Here is a 21,737-nt window from a genome sequence, read left to right on the forward strand (position 1 = left end):
ACATTTTTTTTATGGATTTCATAAAATCCTTCATCAAAGAGTTCTGAACAATAAACCAAACCAATCAACTCCAAGGTGAATCGCAACATTACATACTTTGTTTTGAGGCAAAAAAGTATTTGAAAATGAGGCAAAAAGACAAAGGTACAAGGCTGTGTACTTACCGTCTATCATGAGGCCACAGATTACAATCCCATGAAGCATTGCAAATAATGTACTTGAATAAAAAACGATGGGAATATAGAAAACGATTAATTTTAGGTTCTTGATTATAAGTGTAAAAACAATATATTTTATGTTTATTGATAAAGATTCTGATATCTACAAAATTAGATGATCAGTTTAAGGGTGAAGTGACACCGACATAATTACATCATTCACAGCGCCTTAAGGGAGTGGGCGGTGGCTTTGAGGCACGTTTTACAGGCTTTGTTGGCTGCGATTCTCTGATTGGTGAAACTTTCTCAGCTGGATCATGGGTAATGTAGTTGTTTACCATGAATTCCACTATAAAACACGATTTTTAAACAATGAATTTTAAATAACGCAGACGGATGGTTTCAACAGAAGCATATATCATGGATGAACAACCTCGAAGCTCACAGTAGATCTGCCTCTAAATGTTTATAAGTTATTGTTGAAAATGTATTTGGCTATGCGATAAAAGAATGGGATATTTACTTCCGGAACAAGACTGTTGCACTCTATTAATCGGGTTTGTTTATTTTTTTTAAATGAAGTTGAAACAGCGCAGAGGGATGGCTTCAACAAAAGCATATACCGTCCATTAACAACTGCTGAGCTCATGGTAGGTCTGTCTTTATAAGTTATTGTTAAAAATCAACTGCCGTATGGAAAACATGATTACAGTTTTACTTCCGGTACCCAACTGTTGCGCTTTATTTTATAGAACTCCCTAGCAACCAACCACAACATACTAGGACCTGCATAGCAAAACAACTCAAGATCACCTTAGCAACCGCATAGCAACAACCTAGTAACCAAGTACATTCCCCAGCAATGTAGTGGCACTTTTACAAGGGCATAGCTCACATTTTCTTCAGAAAATTAAAAAAACTAGCTTGCTGCTAGATGATGATGATGTCTGCATATTTTTGGTGAATAAGGTTTAAAAAGTTACCAATTATTCCAGTGGTCATTTAAAGTTCGGCTTGCTATGCTCATATAATGCACAAAGAATGCAAGGAATCTGCTAAAGCAATATATACACACAATGGCTGTCCAGTGCGGAATAATGCAGAAGAATGAAGTTTATGTTAACTGTGACAGAGCAGCTCTGACATTCCCAAATGGAAAATAAATACAGTATATAAAGGTGATGAGGGAGAGAAAGTCACATGCTGGGGTTTTGTACCAAACTACGGCTAACCAGATCAAGGTGGTTAGTTAATCACATTTATTCCATCTTTATGCCATGTCCTTTCCTACAGGCATGATGGGACAAACTTCTAGCAAAACAAATGTGCTTGTACATTCCATAATGAAAGTGAAAACGCTTAATGATGCGAAAATCATACCCAACCAAAACATGTTTGATGTTTATTATGATATTTAAATGAAGACAAAAAGTGGTATGGAAAACAAAATGCAATGAAAGTGATTAGTGACTGAGGCCTAAACATTTCCTTTAATGTTTCATAGAAGAAAGAAAGTCATATGAGTTTGGAACAACATAAGGGTGATTAAATGACAATATTTCACATTTTTTGCAGAACTAACCCTAACTAATTAACTTGGGCAGTCTTACAAAAAGCCCATCTATCTTGCCAGTAAAAGTCAGACTTGAATCTCAGGTTTTGTGACAGATGGCAGGGACATCCACCCTGCTGCTGTCCTTTTAAACTCAACACTAATGCAGAGTCATGAAACAAACAGCCTACGCATGACAGCAAACCTTACAGGGCTTGTGACAGCCAAGCTCTAATAAAAGCATCAGGTTACAAATCATCCAAATTATAGAGGCTCAAACACTGACAGGCCTCCTCCTTTATGGCCATTAGGCCCGTTGCCATAAAACCACACAGACATTTCTTGTGAGTTCCTGTCGATGCCAGGAACTCACAAGATACTGGACAGGTAGGGATGGGCATGAGTACTCCAGTACTCGGAAGTGACAGCAATGCTCGAATATGAAAATAATGATCGATAATGATCATGCGTGATATGGCTTTTCACTAGATTAATTATTCAGTGAAAACTATACACAAACGTATCAACGAGGAGCCTTATTTTACATTTTGATATTGATTACGTTGGGATATTCAGCAGTACCTTGATTGCCAAAAGAGAAGACTCATGGCAACCAAACTGATAAATAAAAGGCTGTAACGCGAGCGTTTGTTCTACAGGTTTATGATAATTTGTCTCTGCAAATGTTTGCTAAATAGCTTTTAATGATAATGTAATGAGGAACTTTGATGGATGTTATTTAATAAAAAAAATGTATCAATGACTCTGTAAATCTCCCTGGGTGCCGATATGCTTGCGTGATGCCACACCTGCATCTCGGCGAAATCTGAGTTGAAGATTTCCGCACAAGTTTCCAAATTGGAAGTCGGACATAAAGTGATCTCAGATCCTTAGTTTTTTCAGACACGTGGACAGTCTGCATCGGCTGCATATGCGCCTGTACTAAAAGAGTTGTAGTGCGTGTGCGTCACATGCATCTGTACAGGCTCGAGATCCCGACAGTCCCGATCGATCGGCCACTGATCAAAATCAGCCGATATTCGTCTTAAATCCGTGATCGGGCGATCGTGCCTAGATTTAGGGCTGATGTTTTTGCAGCATGCAGGCAATCACACATAAACTGCTCCTCTAATGAATGAGTGCTTTCTCAGCCCTTGAAGCATGACAGAATGGCCTATGGAGGCCGAGTTGTTGGCAATTCTAAGCATTCACGAATTTAAACTTTCAGACATGATGTAATTGAAATGAATATTCTGGTTTGTTTTTAAAAATGTGTAAGAATTACATGTGTATGAATATTAATTTTCCCATTTTCTAGAGTCGTTACGGTAGTTATTCGGACTCTTTGCACAGTGAAAAGGAAGAGCATATAGAGGCTGCTAACAGGTTTAAAAACAATTAAACAACAAATAAACATGCAAATACATGGTACATGACATGGTACATCACTGAATGATCCAAGATGGCGGCGCGGTAGCACGCAGCGGCCACTCCGGATCCACAATGGTGCTATTTTTGTTAAAAAAGCCCGACTTTTGCAACACATGGACATCGGAGCAACCGGTGTTCATGTCTACCATCGCCAGACACTACTGAAATATAAGACTCATGCAAAAACCAAGCTGCATGATGACCTGCAGGAGGCGCTACGCGTACTCTGCTTGCTGCGGAGACCAGGCCTCCAGCCCTCGGCGTCGCCTGATGCCGGTGGCCGGGGGAGAGGACGTCGTAAGCGGTGTGCGAGAAAGCGGAAAGAGGGCGGGGGTCCATGCTAGGCTAAAAACAAACCCTAGCCGGTCGGCTCTCCCATCTATCCTTCTCTCAAATGTTTGCTCCCTGGACAATAAACTGGACTATATCCGACTCCAGCAGGCTACGCAGCGTGAGTTTAGAGACTGCTGCGTCTTTGTTTTCACGGAGACGTGGCTCAGCGACAGAGTTCCGGATGCCGCCATTCAGCTAGACGGGCTCGCCTCGTTTCGTGCCGACAGAAATACAGCTCTCTGCGGTAAGACTCGCGGTGGTGGCTTGTGTGTTTACATCAACACGGAATGGTGAAAGAACTCTATGCTAGTCTCTAGTTACTGTTCATCGCTGTTGGAGCTTGTGACTGTTAGATGCAGACCTTTTTATCTACCACGGAATTCACCACTGTTTGCATAACCGAGTTTACATTCCCCCAGCGCTAACGCTAAGGAAGCTCTGTGAACTGTATGGGGCTATGAGCTGAACTGCAGAACGCTCACCCCGACGGACTGTTTATTGTCGCCGGAGATTTCAACCATGCAAATCTCAAGACATTGCTCCCTAAATTCCATCAGTATGTGGACTTTGCAACGAGAGGGCTGAACGGCTTGATCTCGTTTACACAAACATCCCAGGCGCTGCCGGGCGGAGCCCCGCCCCCACCTCGGCTACTCAGACCACATCTCTGTTATGTTAATTCCAGCATACAGACCGGCTCGTCAGGCGCACAAAACCGCTTCAGAAGCAGGTGAAAACCTGGCCAGCAGGAGCCATCTCTGCTCTTCAGGACTGTTTTGAGTGTACTGACTGGCACATGTTCAGGGAGGCTGCAACATATGGCGATTCTACCAACTTGGAGGAATACACAGCATCAGTGACCAGCTACATCAGCAAGTGCATTGATGATGTCACTTTCTCAAGACCATCACCACACGCTCCAACCAGAAGCCGTGGATGACTGCGGAGGTCGCGACGCTGCTGAGGTCCGAGACTCCGCCTTCAGAGCAGGCGATAAGGCAGCCCTAAGAACAGCTAGGGCCTAACTGTCACGGGCAATCAGAGAGGCAAAGCGCGCACACGCCCAGAGAATCCACAGTCACTTCCAGGACAGTGGTGACACGCGGCGCATGTGGCAGGCCATCACCAACTACAGGACAACATCAGTTGCCTGTGACAAAGATGCCTCCCTTCCAGATGCGCTGAACGACTTCTACGCTCGGTTTGAAGTGCAGAACGACGTGATGGCGAGGAAGTCCACCCCTCCTCCCAACGACCAGGTGCTCTGTCTTACCACGGCAGATGTGAGGAAAACTCTACGTAGAGTCAACCCACGGAAGGCTGCTGGACCAGACAACATTCCTGGCAGAGTGCTCAGAGGATGTGCAGACCAGCTAGCAGATGTTCTTACCGACATCTTCAACATCTCTCTGAGCAGCGCCATTGTTCCAACGTGCTTCAAGGCCACCACCATCATCCCCATGCCAAAGAAGTCTTCAGTGTCCTGCCTCAACGACTACCGTCCCGTCGCACTTACACCCATCATCATGAAGTGCTTCGAGAGGCTCGTCATGAGGCAGATTAAGACCCAGCTGCCCCCTCACTAGACCCACTGCAGTTTGCGTGATCGTTCAAACCGTTCAACGGACGATGCCATCACCACAACCCTCCATCTGGCCCTCACCCACCTAGACAATAAGGACTCATACGTTCGAATGCTGTTCATAGATTTCAGCTCAGCATTCAACACAATCATTCCCCAGCACCTGATTGGAAAGCTGAACCTGCTGGGCCTGGACACCTCCCTCTGCAACTGGATCCTGGACTTCCTGACTGGGAGACCTCAGTCAGTCCGGATTGGGAACAGCATCTCCACCACCACCACACTGAGCACTGGGGCCCCCAGGGCTGTGTGCTCAGTCCACTGCTGTTCACTCTGCTGACTCACGACTGTGCAGCAATGCACAGCTCGAATCACATCATCAAGTTCGCCGATGACACGACCGTGGTGGGTCTCATCAGCAAGAACAACGAGTCAGCATACAGAGAGGAGGTGCAGCGGCTGACGAACTGGTGTAGAGCCAACAACCTGTCCCTGAATGTCGACAAAACAAAAGAGATGGTTGTTGACTTTAGGAGAGCACAAGGTGAACACACTCCGCTGAACATCGACGGCTCCTCTGTGGAGATCGTCAAAAGCACCAAATTCCTTGGTGTTCACTTGGCGGAGAACCTCACCTGGTCCCTCAACACCAGCTCTATCACCAAGAAAGCCCAGCAGCGTCTCTACTTTCTTCGAAGGCTGAGGAAAGCACATCTCCCAACCTCCATCCTCACTACATTCTATAGAGGGACTATTGAGAGCATCCTGAGCAGCTGCATCACTGCCTGGTTTGGGACTTGCACCGTTTCGGACCGCAAAGCCCTGCAGAGGATAGTGAGGACAGCTGAGAAGATCATCGGGGTCTCTCTTCCCTCCATCAAAGACATTTACAAAAAACACTGTATCCACAAAGCAACCAGCATTGTGGACTGACCCCACACACCCCTCACACAAACTCTTTACCCTCCTCCCGTCTGGCAAGAGGTACCGAAGCATTCGGGCCCTCACGGCCAGACTGTGTAACAGCTTCTTCCCCAAGCCATCAGACTCCTCAATACTCAGAGACTGGTTTGACACACACGTGTCCTGAGTTGCACTTTAATTACTGTCACTTTATAACTGTCTGCTACCTCAATAACTGCTATGTGCATAGAACACTATCTCATAGTATGTTATGTTTACATTTAGAAACTGTCATCTTTTTGCACTACTGAGTACTGGTCGGCGCTGCACTGTCTATTGTCCTGTTCATTGTCAGTAATTTGTTGTACTGTCCTGTACTTTTTGCACATGTTTGCACGTGCACTTTATATAGGTATATATAGGTAGTTTATATAGGTATTTTATTTCGTTGTGTAGTCTCATGTGGTCCTATGTTGGTCCTTTGTTGTTTTTATGTAGCACCATGGTCCTGGAGGAACGTTGTCTCGTTTTGCTGTGTACCGTACTAACTGTATATGGTTGAAACGACAATAAAACCACTTGACCACTTGACACTTGAGTTGTGACAATCAGACGTTGTGTTGAGTGATAGAGACTGTTTGAGCAATCATGAGCACTTTTTGCTTTACTCTCTTTAACATGAGCGCTCTCTGTGTCAAAGATGTCAATATCTCATCATCAGTCACTCATCCCAATTTAAATCTGATTAATGTTGGTCAAAATACCACTAATAATCAATATAACCATTTAACGATACCGCGTCTTCATGCATTTGCTTAATAATTAGTGATTTGTGTTACAGCAAACGGACCATAGATATTAATGATTTCTCACTGGAGCAGTTTTAGAGCTTGTTATGAATATATTTTTCTTTCATGGTTTTTACTGGTTGTCAGTATGTCACAATGATATTTTGATATTGACAATAGAACTATTAATAACTGTTTCATTATTGTTGAACTTGGGCCTGTTCAAGAGTAACTGTTTCGCCACTTTTAAGTGGAATTGCGAAATTTTGAATTCGTTTTTATAGAATACATTTTTTGTTGTGACTATTCAAGTCAAACTGTTTACACCATTTGTTAGAGTATGTAAGATTTATATTCATCCATACAGCACTCAGTAGATTTGTGATTTATTTTTGTACCTGAATATTAAAGTTAAATTAAGCTATTACACCATTCTAAGTAGAAGTTGATTTTATATGTGAATTTTATTTTTAAAAAGCTGCACTAAAAGCTGCTAGCTGCACTAAGTTAAATGCACTAAGCTGAATACATCTTTTAGTTACTTTGTTTAATTAGTTATTTTTTTAAACAAACAAAAAAACAGTCTGCAGCTCTATTATCTAGGCAAATACAAGTATCGGATCAGGACTTGGTATCGGCAGATATTTAATATTTAAATATCGGATCAGGATCGGGGGCCAAAGCTGATCGGGACATCCCTAGTACAGGCTTGGTCCAAAGAGTACACTTTGAATAGTTAAAAAAGCAGAGGTGGAATTTTTTTTTTAATATGCTAGCTTTTAACTGTTCAATTGAGCCATTGTCCCGGGCAACTGAGTTGCTACATAGCTGTGCTAGTTCCATGTCTCATACCCCTCCACCATCCGTCTTTCTTCGGACATAATAAAATAATTTCTACTTTATACTTTCTTGTAATTTTAATTCATTTATTTGGTACATAGCCATGTCATAAGCAGGATAAAGTACAAAAATCACAAGATAAACCTTGACAGGATGAGAAGGACCACAACGCAAAGTGGATACCTTCATTAGTATCCTCAAAACAACATTGATTCAGCAATGGACCTTGTGATATTGGTCAATGTGCACTTTCAAAACTCATGAAGGTCCTACATCGACAGAATTTTGATGTTGTAATGTTAAGTGCGGTTGATTTTTGTTGCACTTTCACCTGATTCTAACAAGTCTGAAAATATGGTCAACAGATTAATGAGAACTGATTCTGAACAATGCTTTAGAAACTAGAGCGAAGCATGTGCTTTCTAGTAACATGCTGACACTTGTTAACTTCTAAACTGAACTGAAAGTTCTGACCACAACAAGTTTGACAACACACACTCACACAAAGACACTACATTTGATATAAATAATTAACTAGCTCACAATCTTGCTCTGGCCTCTTATTGACTAATGGAGTAACATTACGTTAATGGAATATCTTTTTATATATGTATTTTTTTGCCAATGTGTGAACGGCTTGTAACGCAATTTAAAATATGAGCCCTTCCCGGACTTCCTAGGTTGCCTATTAAAGCCTGTAGACTGATTTTCATGCAATGGGAGCTGGTCAGTTTTGCCGGGAAAATCAAAAGGATGTGATGTTTATGTGCGCTCCTGAGAGCCTTGCCTCAGTACTCCCTTCTCTTCCGCTATTCAACAGCAACAACAAACTGCAACACTAGGTAACGTTATCTTAGAGATGGAATCCAGCAAACAGCTGACTCTCAGCACAACACCAACTCCTACACAAACTCATAGTAAGCCAAAAACAACAACAACAAAAAAACATTTATCTACTGAATCCCATCAGGCTAAGCGGGAACGTGATCGTGGTCGAGCGGAAACTAGAGTGAACATCGGCAGGGCATTTGATTCCTGGAGGGACCTTCCTTCCTTCGTCCGACCCTGAATAGGCGTTCTTCTTATTAGACAGGTAAACTTACATAACTGCAAAGCATGTGGTGGTGGCGTAGTGGCTAAAGCACAGGGCTGTTAATCAGGTCACTGGTTCAACCCCACGGCCACCACCATTGTGTCCTTGAGCAAGGCACTTAACTCCAGGTTGTTCGGGGGGGATTGTCCCTGTAATAATTGCACTGTAAGTCGCTTTGGATAAAAGCGTCTGCCAAATGCATAAATGTAAATGTAATGCATGTGAAATATAGCACCATAAGGATTGATCTGTTTAATTTTAACTAACTAGATCTTGCCTGTTAACGCTAGCGAATTGCAAGCTACCTTGCTTCTAAACTTTCAAATAATTTAAACAATATTCTCTTTATATTAAAAGTCAGGTATACAGGATAAATTTAAGCAAATACGCTGGTTTCTTGATCGTAGTAAAACATATGACATACAAAACATACAATAGTGCAACATAACAGTAAACTGTCTGGTATAGTTCGGTAGTATGTAGCTGTATGTGTGTATCAGTATGCTATGTTAGCTGATAAGCAGTTTTAGTTTAGTCTCAAAGTTTGTAGTAAAACAATCATAACTGTGTAATTTGAATTATGCTACCTCATCTGTCAGCATGATGCCGGTGAATCACGTTCAGTCTCTTTGTACGTTACATCTTTGTTTTGGCTGATGCTCACTCGCTCGCATCCCTATGGAGTGTGTGCATGAGCACTAGCAACAGGTAGCTGGCTGCAGTTCACTTAACAACCACATGTGTCATTAACAACAAGGGTTTCTAAATCTTACATTTTGCACTTTTAACATGGAAACCATAAACCATATTCCGATCAGCTCCTTATGTTGAGATGCAAAACTCAGAGCAGACGAGAATATCAGAGAAGAAATATGACACAATGGTTCTCCAATGTGGTAAATCAAAGCAGCGTTTTTTATCTTGTAAGTCAGCCTCACTGAGCACGCTCGTGTGAGTTTCATGACCCTACACTCAGCCAAACTCAATTACATAATCTTTCACAGTAGTTATGGTGTCGTTGAGAGTTTATCAGTTGATCACAATAGGGTCATATGATTCCTCCAAGTCCCTTTTTAATCGTTACAAGTTCACATAGCCTGCAGCATCAGCTAATATTAGCCTTGCAACACTTTACTCCATTAAAGTGTTGTATTGCGTAATCTACTGTATATGACCTCAGATCTGCGCAAATTACTACAACTGCCCGAGAAACCCCCCTTCTGCTGAGGAACATACACCCAACTGGCTGGGTTATATTTAAAGTCTGCTTGCAAATAAATCACTTTAATGTTCTGTTGGACTACATAGGAGTATGGTTTTTATAAGGTCAAACAAAATGAATGTTGTTGATAAGAATATGTCACAGATGATCTGTTCTTTCAAGGGGTTGTTGGCCTCAAGGTTAAAGGAAGCTGTGAATCATTAACAACATTACATGAAGTGCAGTAATACTGGCACCATTTCTTCATCTTCTAGCCCAGTTGTTATTATCATATTATTGCATCATTTATAAGGTCAGTGCGATACCAATGTCTTCATAAACATTAGGCTACTAACAACCTTCAAGGGTATATTAAAATAGTTTCATTGTGTCAGTTTCATTCAACTGTGTTCTACAACACAATTAATCATCCACTCTTACTTTTCCTGTATGTCAATATCTGCAACTGAATTCACTAAATATATATATACACCTTAAACTATTTACCTATGGCAATGCAAAACTCCTGACCTAGTACTGCCCACACAAATAACATACACTCTCTCTATAAATACTTTATTTTTTATACATTTATGCATATACACCTTCTGTGTTGTCTGAAAGCACTCGTCTACACTATCTCATGTTTCAGCAGTGATATTATTCACGACATAAGCATCACTGCCCAGTGAACCCTGTGAAAGTGGAGCATATGATCTTGAGAAATGATAGCTGACGGCTGCTCATGTGTAATGCACACCTTGAGTAAAAATGTAGAACACAAATACCACATGATTAAAAGCTGTACTTGACAGCTTTCCTCAAGTTGCTTTGAATGACAGATAGAGGCCATTCCGTGTCACCTCTGCCAGAGGTCACCAGGTCTGGCTAAGCTCAGCCAGAGTTTTTTATCATTTATTTTTATAAGTGAGTAAAAAAAATAAAAATACATGAATGATGATCAAAGCCAAACTATTAAATACCATGGATCAATTATTATGGAGTAATCCATTATTTTCTTGAGGGGGGTCAAAACTACAGGTAAAATAAATAAGCTTAGGAAGGTGGCAGTGCCTTGAAGCAGGTTTATTATAGTTTTAAAGATGTCACTAGTTTTTATTTTGATTTTCAATTTTAGTCAGTTTCAATGGTGCCTAAATAGATTTTAGTTGTATTTTTTGAAAATGTCTCTTTTTAAATTGTATTTAGTCTTAGGGCCCTATTTGAAGAGCGCTAGTGTTAAGTACAGCGCTATGCCATAAGTGCAAAGTCAGTGGGCATGGCTATGAAATTTGTGTATTTTTATGCAAGCACGCACTATGTCTAGGCGCAAGTAGGTTTAGCGAAATCGCCCGCGCAAAACGCAAATGTACTGGATTAAGTGCAATTGAATTCTGAGGTTCTTTGGAATTTCCACCATCTATTAAAAGTCCATTTCCTGTCAAGCACCAGCGACATACACTGGCAGCCAGAAGTTTGGAATAATGTATGGATTTTGCTCTTATGGAAAGAAATTGGTACTTTTATTCACCAAAGTGCCATTCAACTGATCACAATATATAATCAGGACATTAATAACGAGAAAAATTACTATTACAATTTGAAAATAAAATTCTAGCTGTCAGTTTGTTCAGATACTCCAGTGACATTTCCCCCCACACTTCCTGTAGCACTTGTCATAGATGTGTCTGTCTTGTCGGGCACTTCTCACGCACATTACAGTCTAGCTGATGCCACAAAAGCTCAATGGGGTTAAGATCCATAACACTCTTTTCCAATTATCTGGTGTCCAATGTCTGTGTTTCTTTGCCCACTCTAACCTTTTCTTTTTGTTTTTCTGTTTCAAAAGTTTATTTTTCTTTACAATTCTTCCCATAAGTCCTCCTGAGTCTTCTCTTTACTGTTGTACATGAAACTGGTGTTGAGCGGGTAGAATTCAATGAAGCTGTCAGCGGAGGACATGTGAGAAGTCTATTTCTCAAACTAGAGACTCTGATGTACTTACACTCTAGATTAGTTGTACATCTGGCCTTCCACATCTCTTTCTGTCCTTGTTAGAGACAGTTGTCCTTTGTCTTTGAAGACTATATTGTACACCATTGTATGAAATCTTCTGTTTTTTGGCAATTTCAAGCATTTTATAGCCTTCATTCCTCAAAACAACAATTGACTGATGAATTTCTAGAGAAAGTTGTTTCTTTTTTTTTTTAATGCAATTTTTGACCTAATATTGACCGTAAGACATGCAAGACTATTGCATACGGTGGCAACTCAAAAACAAACAATGTTAAGCTTCATTTAACAAACCAAATAGCTTTCCACTGTGTTTAATATAATGGCAAGTGATATGGTGTTGGAGTGATGGCTGCTGAATCCTGTCTAGATTTGATCAAAAATTACTTTGTTCAAATAGTGGTGGTGCTGTTTTTTTTTTTGTTTTGTTTTTTTACATCAGTAATGATGTCCTGACTACTTTGAGATCAGTTGAATGTCACTTTGGTAAATTAAAGTACCAATTTCCTTCTGAAACAGCTAAATCTGTACATTATTCCAAACGTTTGGCCGCCAGTGTATATTCTATATTCAGATGGGTTAAAATGTGTCACTATAGCACAGCATGATCTGACATGTTACCGGTGAGGATTTGAAGGATTGACACTAATAAGGAGATTAGTTGTGCTACACATCACCTCATACGCATCTAATTCACAAACCATAGACTGTAAAATGAACAATAATGATCAGATATTTATGCCACTTTAAGAAAAACAGATCCAACTAAACATGGCGAGTTTAAACTAACAATGTTTGCCAGCTTAAAACTTAAAACTAACAATGTTTGCCAGCTAAAGACTGGTCTGGTTGCAAGTAATATACTTAGTCATTATTAAGGATTAATTTCCTGTAAGGGCGTTACGTAGTTATGGATATTGACTTATCTTAATAATACTAGTTAAAGTTAAACACAAACTAGTTATTTAGCAAACAGCTAAGCCACCTAGCCCAGCTCCTGTTAGCATGTTAGGTGAGGTGATTTCGCATCAGCATCTGCTTATAACAGCTAACTTTTAAGTTTACTACTACTAAAATAAAGCATCGATTATTCCCAAAAACAGTATGTGTGACATCGCTAAAATGAGTTGGTTAAGCTGTCACAAATAAGTAAAGTTAACTCACCTGGCCGCAGTGGTCAAAGCCAAAGTAGCTATCGGCTAGCTACTGCTGTAATGTCCCAAGAAAAATAACAATAGCAGATATTCAGGCTTTATTCAGATGTCGTCGGCAGGTTTTATTAGTGTTTAGAAAAAGCGAAAGGCCCAAGATTAGTACAAAACTGCGTACATCCAGTTAGTGTCGCGCTAGGAGGACCTCAATAAGCCCTGGCATGGATCTGTGTGATGGTCGGGCCGGTTTGTGAGCGGTTGATAGGCAACCCCACGAAGTGTTTCCCAGATGGGGCGTCGGTCACGCTCGACTCTCCATTGGAATTCGTTTGTGTTCACGTTCAGTCTACGTTCAGACTTCTTCGGAAATTTCCGTAATTATTCGGATACATTCGGCCTTTCAACCGAGTGGTGGACGTTCTTATGCGTAACATATACCTCAAAATGAACTTGAAACCTTTTAAGTTTCAAATATAGATTGAAACCGGTTCTTCAGGAGCAATTCAAATTATATTGTAGAACTGGTTAAATGTTTAGCCAGGTACTCACAGGACATTTTTGAACAAAGAAAGCATCGACATTTGCATGATTGTAAATGTGACATAAATGTATGTTAAAATTGGTAACTACCCAATCAACAATAGACCTTTCTCCACACTCCGGTTTTGGAACGCAAAAGTAAACGCTTGCAGGGTAAAATTTGACAGCTGTGAATGGAAGATCACAGTAAATATTATTTTCATTTACCCATTTGCTCCAAAATAATAAAAATAATAATGATAAAATAAATAAAGAAAATATTTAATAAAATAAAATTAAATTGAGAGGGGTGAATAAAATCAGTAAAATGCGAGAATATACCAAATCTACTGTCCCTCCATCACAGCTGTGGTAATTATTTTTTTAAACTAATTCCATGGTAATATAACACAAAGCATAATGTTATAAATGTACACTCAATATTAAAATAATTATTAATATAAGAAAATTGCGAGATTTACGCAGCTAAAAATGGCGGAAACGCGTCATCACAGACTGTGAAAAAGGTCTATGCGTTCAGCTGTATTACTTTCTTCAAACGGGCTTCTACTGCTGTCTAGTGGCAATGCAAACTACACATTATAGGAGATACAGTAGTTTCCTGTAGGGCTGCGTTTTATGGATTATCTCGGCGATTAATGTTCTTTATTAATAACTGTGTTAAGATTGCGTTGGTTTAACTTAAAACACGCGCATATCTGAAACACGTGTTACCTTAAACCGCGTGTAGCCTAATGTTTTGGATGCGCCATAACCGACTGCGCATGAAATGTCGAATAGGGGAGATATTTAAATATCTTTTTTATACCATTAAAGAGACATATATTTGCATGACACCTACTGCACACACCGATTAAAGACTGATCAATTGGGAAATGCACTCCATAGTGGAGCTCAAAGGTGAAAAGTGTGGATATTGCTGTGGCTACTGTGGGAGCGCATGGGGTAAAGCATCATTTGGTGAGTGAGGGTGCATGGTTATTTAAACTACATCGTGTAAAGTGTAGTGGTAGTGTATAGTCACTTCGAAGGTGGTGACTTTGTCTAAAAACAAGGTGGTGCCATTGGTACCTTTTGATGTCGGAAGCAGCAGGAAATTATATAGACACTTTTGAATGATAAATGTTTTTGTTTTTGTGTTTCTTGCCAGCGGGGGGGGGGGGAGGGGTTACCACTACTGGAAGCACAGAGAAACTTGTGCTTCCAGGTCATGTAAGTGAGTGCTTTCACAGTAAAACCATTTAATCATACTACGCTGAAGGCTTAGTTCATAAATATTAATTACGTCCTTCTGACGTTGGTTGATATCCCCCACCTACTAAAGGATGACTTTCAGCCAATCAGGCAGGCGTATGATGCCAACGTCATGGATCTGATTACTATTCATAAGTCAAACCTTTATCATAGTAGGCTCTGTTAAAATCGCTGCTGGGTGCAGCTGGGAGAGTGTGGAAATGGCAGCGGGAGGATCGTACAGTATAGTGGAGTATTTCGGGGGAGATGATGGCTATCGCTGCGGTTACTGTAAACATGAAAAGGACAATTTCTCACACGGTTAGTGGACTTTACTCTAATACCGTTGGCGTGAGGTAAATATTCATTGAAGTGACAAAACGGTCGCATGAAGCCGGGTTGACCAGCAACTGACTAGCAAGAGCATTCACTTGTTATTACCCGTTTCAAAAACGGTTGACCATGATATGTCAAATGTTGAAAAATTGTGAATTTTTAATTAAAGATTAATTAAAAGGTAAATTAATTAAAGGCAAATTATTTGTTACATTGTTTCCCCCTAGTAGTTTAATGCCTCTCGTTGGTAGGATAAGCCAGCTGGGTGGTTGGCTGTATCTCAGGAAATGGTCAGTAGGTTTAGCTGCTGAATAACGAATTAACTGAGTTATTGTTTACTTCATTATTTGTTTACTATATTTATGTGCGTCCCCCAAGTCTCTTACAAACAGTAAGATTTGTCTTAGTTGCTCCTATGTAGCGTGTGGCATCTTGAAACTGTCAAATGTGTCCTATCATAGAAGTGACAGTTTGCATAAATTAGTTATTTTTTAGCTATTATTTCCTCACATGAGACAACTGATCATGTTTTCCCATCCATGTCTGGGGCTTTATAGTATTTGAATTTTTTCATTTCCATTATGGTTTACTCTCCATACTACTTTTGTTACGATGTCCCATCAGTTTGTCAGTCCATATCTTCATAAGTGAACTGTCTTGGAATACATGCATGTGTTTTAGCTTTACAATAATCTAAGTTCTTTCTTACATACAGTGTATTGATAATTACTTTATTTGCCATTTAGGCAGTCAAATCAGGGTCACAGAGTTAATGAGATAATAGATTTGGTTGACTAGTTACACTAGAGTTACTCTATTACAGTTAAAGGTATAGTACCCAAAAATGAAAATGATCCTATAATTTACTCACCCTCAAGCCATCCTAGGTGTATATGACTTTCTTCTTTCAGCCAAGCACAATCAGAGTTATATAAAAAAATATCCTGGCTCTTCCAAGCTTTATAATGGGAGTGAATGGTACCTTAGATTTTGAAGCCCAAAAAAGCCCATCAATCCATCATAGAAGTAATCCATACGGATCCAGGGGTTTAATAAAGGTCTGAATGAATGGACGATTGGAATGACTGGATAGATGCATGAATGCACCATTTTGCCTATTTCATTTAGCCTATTTTTGGAAAATTAGTCACTGAAATGCTTCCTCTTATATAATTTTCTCTTTATTTAGAACTTGACAAAGTTTAAAATAAACACATTTCAGTCTATATGTTGTTGACACTTAACCTTCCTCAAGAAACTGAAGATCTTTTCAAAGCAAAGTAACAAAATTGTACATAATATTATGGAAAAATAACACGTCATGAAGAAAATACATTTTAAATGCATTTTTAAACACTTATTGCTCAAAACAAAAATTAAGTTGCCACGATATATCGTCATATCACCCAGCCCTAGTCCTCAAATGATGCTAAACTAAGATGGAAAAAAATATTATTATGCACTATTTGAAAGAGATTCTATGTTAATGGGTTTACAGCAGTAACAGTAATGGTTACTATTGTTATCATGGCCAATTTTGTTTTATTCAACGCATGTACTCCTGTACTGCAGTCAGATGTGTTGCAAGTTTATGTATTATATACATTTTTATTTAAATGTTGAACTGCTGACAATTATGTTGATGTTGACAGCTTTTTGCAGAGATGGTGCTAAAAGTGGCGACGTAAGCTGATGAACAAGGATTGTGATGTCACTGTGTTGTAACAGTGAGAAAGTTAGATATAAATAGGGGCCAAGGTTGTCTGTGAATGAACGTGCTGGAGATAATCTGATCCTTAGACCGGAAGAAGGAAGCATGCTTCTGATGCTACTCAGTCCAGGATGGGAAGTGAGAAATAATTGGGCTTCAAGGACAGAGAAACATTTGTTTACTTTCCATTTTGCAGATTCCTTTATTCTAAGGAATTTACTAAGGAACAACAGTTGCAATAAAAAATAAATAAAAAAAGCTTAATCAGAAACAGTAGGTTCACTTTTCTTTAGCTAAAATCGGTCTGAGCTTACCGAAATTTGAAACACTGCCCCCAGTGGTCAAAGTGGTAAGTGTTGTTGGGCGTATGGGCACTTGAGATGGGCACCCGTTTTGTCTGGCACAGCGCTGAACTGTCTAGAACAATGGTCTTCAACTGGGTTTCCGCACATCATTGTTTGATCCACCATTGGTGGCATTTGCAACACTCACTCACTCGCACGGGCGCGACGGGAGTATTAGCGTAATTATCGAAATGTTGAAGTCCTTTGCAGCTGCATGCCAAATTTTAAAGTGTGACTAAACGGCGCTAGTCAGCAGAAGCGCGCAGCCTGGACAAACCCTTCACAATACCACTGCTCATCATGAGCCGCACAATGCGCGACACATCAGGTTTAGCATTGCAGCATGACCAGCTAAGAAGACCAGCCTGACCAGCTAAAATAAATGGTTCAAAGCCCCTTTAAAACATGCCTGACCAGCTATGACCAGGCTGGGCTACCAGCCAACCAGCTTATGCCTGTTTTAACTGGTCTTTTCAGCAGGGCAGCATTTAATGATTATTTCAATGACTTTGCAATGTAAACATCAATAAGTATACTTACAATAATATGGTAGCCTACCATCCATGTTTTTATAGGCATAAAACAACAGCTCTCCTGGACATCCATGCACAACTCGCCATGCCCCACACCGAGAGCGAGAAACTCATTATAGCGACCCGAGGAGGTTAATTGGCCTATCAACCGGGCCAATTGGCTGCTTAGGAAACCTGACTGGAGTCACTCAGCATGCTCTGGATTCAAACTTGCGACTCAGTTGTGGTAGTCAGCGTCTTTAGTTGCTGAGCTACCCGGGCCCCCCAATTGCACACACATTTTAAATATCAACATGGTATTGGCATACAGCACCTGAAATACTCTGGAGTCAGTACTGATTCTTTATTGATGAGGAGATGACACAGTGTTTTTGAAATGGCTACTCATATATTCAGAGCTTGTTACTCCCCTTTTTATCTGAATTTAAAAAGAATCAGGGGTGTATTGTGCAGTGTTTTGAAAAACCGATCTATTAACAGGCGATAAGGCAGGTGAAAAGCAAACCCCTCACCTCTGTTGTTGTGTTGACAAGATGCATGCAGCCGGAATTGAATTTGATCAGATAAAAAGAGCATGTGCCAATAAATAATGTCAAAACAACACATCTTTCTATTGCATTGTGTAGGGATGAACAATTCATTGCATTGAAATTGAAATCAAGATACTCACTGCTCTTGTGCAGATCTGTTCTGGTTTTGTGCTCTTTCCACAAATTGTATCTCGTACAGATACAAACAAGATACAAATCCACAAATTGTAACAGATGTGTTGCGATCAATTTGGTTGAGCATGTTATATGAACAGTGCACGAAATTCACTTTCATTGGCCACTACAAATTACTAAAGAAATCTAAAACAACATTGACAACAGGTTTTGTGGACAGAAGAGGAGATGAGAGCATCTCGAGGGTTGCAATGCCACGTACAAGTATTAGAGGAATCCATAAGACACCTGTGGTTAAATCCGTGTCTTCAGAAGTGATATGATATGGGTGAGAAACCGTTTATTATGTAAGTCCTTTTTTACTATAAATTAGTGGTGCACGATCAGAAAATTTCAGGCCAAAACCGATAACCAAGTTTTTTAACACCAAGATCAGCCGATGCCGATCCAGTCACAGATTTTTCTTTTTGAAGTGCCCTTTGCTAAACTTTTATAAGTTAAATAGCATGCTGCAGTTGTGTCTATGCACCACTGCCACACAGTAAAATTACATTCAATTTAAATTAATTGTGAAATGCCTCAATAGAAATAATCATTAGTACTTATGATTTGTTTACACTCATTGGTGTTTTGCAGTGAAACAAATCACTAATAATGGTTGCCATGATGTTTTCACGCGGTCCCTTACCACATTCTCCAGTTTTAGCTAGGGATGCTCCGGTATCATATACCGGCGCCGATACTGATGTCTGATACCATAAATGGATCGGGTATCGGTCCGATGAGCCCAATCCAAATCCGATATTGTGTGTTAAGTTATGTTCGTTACTCTCAAGCTCATAAAAATGACATAAAAGAACCATTAAAACACAATTAAAGTAGTTCATAAGACTCATGCATTTTATTCAAAGCCACTTGAAGACATGCAATAGCTCTGTGAATATATAATATGCACGTACAGCGCCAGAGGGTAATTTAATGTCGCTGCTCGGTTTACACACACACACCCGTGGCTATTTTTAGCCTTCACGCGGTGTGCAATATTTGAGTGCTACTCATGAACAACATCTCAGATGTAGATGCTCAAAGAGTTTGGTTCACTTATATACATTTATAATGCACTGGAGGTGCTTTTTTACCAGAATTTGAAGAAGCAAATTAAACCACTTTAAACTTTTCTACAAACAGACACATACAGGACTTTCTGGAGAGTTCAGAATGTCAAAATAAAAGCGAGATGGTTTTAAAAGTTAAAGGTGTAACGGAGAGACTCACGGAGGCAGAGATATGAACTCTGTAGCAGGGTTTATTGAACAGATGATTGAAAAAGTTATGTAAACATTGCGAGTAAATCCAGTTGAGCATAGTGGCAAACAGCAGGAGAGTAATATCCAGACAGGATATAGATATGATGAACAGATAATTCACAACAGTCTTATGATATTTGCAGGCAATAATGAAGACACAGGTATGTTTCGCATAGTAGAAAGTTCTGGATTCTCAGAGATACTATCAGTGAGAACAGACAAAGAGTGTGTGTGAAAGCAGGATATATATGCCGTCCTTGATTAGCCACTAATGATATGCAGGTGTGTGTAATCAGAACTCAGGGGAGAGTGAGTGCTGATATGAGGAAGAAAGCGAGAGAGAGAGAGACCGGTGGATCCGTGACAAAAGGTGAACGATTGAGGTATATTACTATTATAATATATTAGTATTATTATCAATTTTTTACAAGTTTAATAATATTTAAGTTGAATGGTTTCCAAAAAATAACTGTGTGAAGGAAAAGTGAGCTGATATCTTACAAATAAATTGAACAAAATAAGAGATCTGAATCCTTTAATGTCCAGATACTAGCTGAAAAGTTTCTTTTCTACTGATGACTTATGCTGAAATTACTGTTAATTTGGCTGCTACATTATCCAGTATACTAGTTAACAATAAAGTGTTTCTTAATTAGCTATACATTTATATTGAAATAATGTGTAGTTAGAGGTTTGTGTTACTTTACTTATTAAAGAGTACTCCCAAATAGTTCCACACAATAATGTAAAGCAGTGTTCCTCAACAGGTGGCCCACGGGCCACATTCAAATGTTTGGCCCACGCTAAAGGCCTGCTCACACCAAATCCATGAAGATTTTGCAAGGCAAACTTCCGATGAAAGGTCTACATACAGAGTGCGTAAAAAATAAATCTGAAAAACTATTTCTCCCCATACAGTATGCGGCACTGTTGCTGTTCTACAAACATTTATACCAGTCTCCTCCCCTACCCAGCTGTCAATGCTAGGGATGAATATATAGAACGCTGTTAAAGCATTTCTATCCACCTTATTTTTCAGCAAAACTAGGGTGCCGCCATTATCAATCTTGAATGTGGACCACTTTCAGTAAAAGACACCAACTATTTTAGCTATACAAAAATACTACATTATACTGCTGGAAATAAATGTCCACATATTATATCAATAATAACGATTTTCATAAACTCATTCGTTTTGAGCACATATAGTTTTACCGTTTATCACATTTTGCCATTGTTTTATCACACACTGCTGCACAGCCAGAATTAATTAAATCAGACGCTGACAGGACAGTCCTCCTTGCCGTCTGACATGCCTCCACAAACTTTACACTACCAGCAGAGAGAGCAGAAAGCCGCTGGTAAAATGCTGCTTCAACTTTCTTTGCACCAAAACTGCATCTTGATTAATCTTAGCATAATAAATGCCTTTTACTCTTCGTTCATGTCAAAGACCATTCTCCCTTTCTTAGTGGTGTTTAGTAAACAGACACGCAGATCTCATATTCAGCATGGCTTATGAAAACATCAACTTTGGAAATAAACAAATAAAGACATAATTGGAGGGTATGCATGTACAAATGAACGGGCAAATTTTTTTTATTACCGTCTCCTCAATACAGCAACACGTGAATGATTAAATTACTCTTTTACTGTAAATGCTGATGATAGTAAATTATCAGACATTGGTAGGCTACATAATTCTGCTGTACATCATGTGGTTTTGTGATAGTTTATAAGCCCATATAACTAAATTCTGGTATTATAAACTTCTAGTTATTTACACTGCGGTCAATGCCAGCAGGATGTTGTCACATTCGCCGTAAATGCAGTCGCTGCTTACTTCCACGTTGCAAAATAAGGTGGATACCTAATTTGGCATAACTATTTCATTGCATTAAATTCTTTCCATGGTGCCGATGCATTCTAAGGAGTATATAATCTGTGTTTTTATGCGAGTGAGATGAGTAAAGTGTGCTGCTGCATAAATATACGTCCTATTTATATTTGCACATGTATTTTG

General features: G+C 39.7%; 2 protein-coding genes across 5 annotated transcripts in view; one reads left to right on the forward strand and one right to left on the reverse strand.

The window, feature by feature from the left end:
• The window catches only part of tmem63ba (transmembrane protein 63Ba), a 55,158-nt gene extending 41,800 nt beyond the window's left edge, over positions 1-13,358 (reverse strand). For all 4 annotated transcript variants that reach the window (XM_052089975.1, XM_052089979.1, XM_052089978.1 and 1 more), the window contains exon 1: positions 13,059-13,358. The gene's annotated coding sequence lies outside the window, so the exon portion shown is untranslated. The remainder of the gene's footprint in view (positions 1-13,058) is intronic.
• Positions 13,359-15,007: 1,649 nt separating this feature from the next.
• The window catches only part of LOC127618239 (arginyl-tRNA--protein transferase 1), a 112,176-nt gene continuing 105,446 nt past the window's right edge, over positions 15,008-21,737 (forward strand). Inside the window, 1 exon segment of the mRNA XM_052090592.1 lies at positions 15,008-15,139. Coding sequence (XP_051946552.1) covers positions 15,040-15,139 — 100 coding nt within the window. The 5' untranslated portion in view covers positions 15,008-15,039.

This window comes from Xyrauchen texanus, chromosome 24 (assembly GCF_025860055.1).
Source record: "Xyrauchen texanus isolate HMW12.3.18 chromosome 24, RBS_HiC_50CHRs, whole genome shotgun sequence".
Taxonomy (NCBI): Eukaryota; Metazoa; Chordata; class Actinopteri; order Cypriniformes; family Catostomidae; genus Xyrauchen; species Xyrauchen texanus.